We start from the raw sequence: 3,199 nt of genomic DNA, 5'->3' as shown, positions 1-3,199 counted from the left end.
ATTGGTCTAGCAAGCAAATAAAAGCATATTTCATTTACGCCGAACGGCAGACAGACAAAAATAGTAATAACAAGAGTATTAGCGTCGAACGACGGGCGTACAAAAAATAGTTCAAATACTCCTCACTCATCAAAGTTAAAGAGGGCGTCCGGGATAGAGCCCATCATGACTGCCAGATCTTCGGGTGGAACAGACAGCTCGGCTGGTAGGTGGCCCTTAGTCTTCAGATAAAACAGCCACCTTGATAGCCTCTTCAAAAGTTAAGGACAGCTTGTCGCTGAACTTTTCGCCAAATTCGTCCGAGCGAACGAAAGCTTTGCACACTTCCGCCGACCGACCGGGCTCCCCATCTTGTTATTCTTTAAGAGTGGCTCTGGAAGCGTCAAGGGCAGCCTGAAGATCTTTCAAAGCTCCTTCTGATTTAGTCTGGTCAGTCGAGCGGCCCTCCGGTTCGATGGTCAATAGGGCGTCCAAGTCCTTCACTCGCTGTTCTAGCCCCCGATTTTCCACCTTCATCAGGTTCATGTCGTCGATAGCCTTGCGCTTCCGGGTGGTCGCAGTCTTTATCTCCTTGTCCCTCTGCTTGACCAAAGCCTCAAGTCGAGCCACTTCACCCGACAAGTCGGAGGACTTATTCCGTTCGGCTTCCAGTAGCTTCTTGGCCTTCTCCAGAGCGGTCGTGGACTGTCCTCTGCTTTCCCCCAAAGCTTTAAGCTTTTTCAGCTCGTCCTCCAGCTCGGCTAGTCGGTTGCTGATAGCAATTTGCTCTACCCAGTTTTGCAAATGGATATGATCGAGTCAGAAGTTAAATCAAAGTAACTAGTAAGGCAAAGGATATACCCCAGTCGTCTGTTGTAAATTGCTATCGCCTAGTTGACTGGGAGTCATAAGAGCGATACGAAGCCGAGCGTCCTCCCAGGCTTTGGCGAGTGGACCCGTAAGAGTGATCTACTGCTCTGGAACCGTTGGCCGATCAGCAGCCGCTAAATATTCCTCAGAAGGAAGTCGCAGGACAATTTTTATCAACCGCGGGTCGCTCGGGTCACCTTGGGGCGCAGTCGCTTGACCAGACGGCTCGCCGCTCGAGGAAGGAAGGTCACCCAATCGTCTAAGGCGACGCATAGTGCGGGGAGGACTGGAGGGAGGCACCTCGGAGATGGCCATAAGAGAGCTGAGCGGTGTGGGGGTACTCTCTATGGAGACCGTACCGGAGATTACTGGAGCTTCATCACCTCGCTCGGAATGCTGTTCATCAGATGGGGTTGGCTGAGAGACTTGCTCTGGCCGTCTGCGCTTCCGAGTTGCTAGGGGAGCTTCATCGGCAGAGCGGCCCTCTACCCCAACTTGAGCGGAGGGCGCTATATCGCCCGCAGCCTCGCTGAGAGAGGCCGAAGCGGCTAAGGCTTCAGGGACAATCTGAGTCCCCTCACCCTCTTCAGTGGTCGGGCCAGCTGAGACCAAGCCCCGTTCAGCTACCTCCTTATTCTTTGTCACCTCAATCTCAGCAGCTCTCAATTTCAGCCGCTCGGTAGCCTTGGCGCGCCACATAACTTCAGCTGCAGAAGCAAAGAATAAATCAGTTAGAACAAAAGAAAGAGGATGATAAGAGCACTTACTCATGCTGCAAGGCAGGTCGGCTTGGATTGGGGACAAGCCGAATGTATATAGCACTCCCGGAAGGAGCAGCTTGTCGATGTTGTATCGCTGGCCGACCAGTCGGTCAGCTGCATGAAGATAGGCCGGATCGCCCCTAAACTTGCCGAGCTCCGGTTGTGCCGGCATCGTCGTCTGCCATTTGATACGGAAAGCCGGTGGCTCGGGGAAACGCATATAGAAAAAATGCTCCTTCCAGTGTTTGTTGGAGGTCGACATATTATCGAAAAGAACAAAACCTATCCTAGATTGGAAAACGAAGGTACCCCACTCGGCTTGCTTAGGATAGTAGAAGTAGTGGAAAACTTTGGGTCCAAGGGGATGTCGTTCAGTTTAAAGAGAATTACCACCCCGCTCAGCAGCCTAATGGAGTTCGGAACTATCTGGCCGAGCGGGATGCGAAAGTAGTTGCACACTTGTAAGAAGAATCGATGTGGAGGAAATCGTAGCCCGGCCAAAAATTGGTCTCGGAAAAAGAGAACGGTGTCGGGCGGCGGGTCATGAGGCCGGTCGGTGGGTGTGGCTAATATTATGTGGTGGTCGGCAGGCAAGCTATACGTCCGAGTGAGGCGTAGGGCGTCCTCCTTGTCAAACCGGCTCTCCATGGTCGTGTACCAAAGACTAGGAGCGCCGGCGGTCGGCTGGGAAGTGCTAGTCAAGGTCGAAAGCGAGGAAGAAATGCGGGGTAAAAAGAAAGGAAAATCAGGCAGGGAAGAAAGGTGGCAGGACGATAAGGGCAGCTAACAGGAAGCGTAGAGGAGTGAGGAAGTGAGGAAAAGAGGGGCTTACAAGTAAAAGGATGATCGAAAGGGGCTGCAAGGTCGTCGAAGAGCTGAGAAATGAAGTCGTCGGAGCAAAGAGAGTAGCAGGGCTTCGGAGCGCGATGGAGCAGGAATGCGGCGGAGAGAAGGAATCAAGAGCTTTATAGCGTTGGCCTCGGATAGCCTCAGTCGTCCGATTCAGGTCGTAAAGAACGAGGCTGTCATCCAGCCGCTCATTTCAAACGGCGGCTGTCCCATCGGAGGTGAGGCCAGCGCCGTACGATGACGACAGCAGGAGCGCCACATGTCAGCAGGACACAGGGTGCATTTAATTAACGCCCCTTATCGCGTGCAGTGCGCGTGCTTGGCGTTAATGGAGAAGATTCGGTGTGAATTCCGAGGGGATATTGAAGGCGTCAGCATGATAGCGCCGAACGGGCATGAAGAAGAAGGTAAGCCAAGCGGATGAACCTTCTCGGGCCTAGCATAGTGGTGGTCACTCAGTCATATCGGCGGTCTAGTCAGTCGGACTCCGCCTCCTTCGACTAGACTTGAGGGGGAGGCAAGTGATCCGATGGTAAGGTCGGAGGACCCTCATGAGGGAAAGGTCAACGACGCGTGGAGGTCAACAGTCAAAGGGGGGTTAATCCCATGGGCTCGACGAGCGGGCGGAACAGGCCGATCACTGGGCAATGATTTTCACCCGAGAGAGCAACCAGCTGGCCATGAGCCTAAATTTCCAAGGGAGAGAGATCATATGGCCGAGCGAATAGTCCGCTTGGATC

The 3,199-nt window shown here is 53.4% G+C and overlaps 1 protein-coding gene across 1 annotated transcript; it reads right to left on the bottom strand.

Moving 5' to 3' along the window:
- Positions 1-354: 354 nt before the first annotated feature.
- Positions 355-2,258, bottom strand: LOC122004558. Its single transcript, XM_042559424.1, has 3 exons — positions 2,136-2,258; positions 1,047-1,533; positions 355-767 (listed from the first exon to the last, which is right to left on the bottom strand). Exons 1-3 carry the CDS (start codon positions 2,256-2,258, stop codon positions 355-357), a joined length of 1,023 nt encoding a protein of 340 aa, XP_042415358.1.
- Between the last annotated feature and the right edge of the window lie 941 nt (positions 2,259-3,199).

The sequence above is a fragment of the Zingiber officinale genome, chromosome 7B (assembly GCF_018446385.1).
Source record: "Zingiber officinale cultivar Zhangliang chromosome 7B, Zo_v1.1, whole genome shotgun sequence".
NCBI lineage: Eukaryota > Viridiplantae > Streptophyta > Magnoliopsida > Zingiberales > Zingiberaceae > Zingiber > Zingiber officinale.
The sequence above is the reverse complement of the archived record's forward strand: the minus strand, read 5'-3'. Positions and strand labels throughout refer to the sequence as shown.

Bases quoted from the DNA above. Each gene is read 5' to 3' on its own strand.
- LOC122004558 (XM_042559424.1), bottom strand. From the start codon at position 2,258: ATGGAGAGCCGGTTTGACAAGGAGGACGCCCTACGCCTCACTCGGACG. The intron at 1,534-2,135 runs GTTCTCTTTTTC...TGGCGCGCCAAG, and splicing joins ATGACCCGCCGCCCGACACC to GCTACCGAGCGGCTGAAATT. The intron at 768-1,046 runs GTGACCCGAGCG...AAAACTGGGTAG, and splicing joins TCAAGCGACTGCGCCCCAAG to AGCAAATTGCTATCAGCAAC.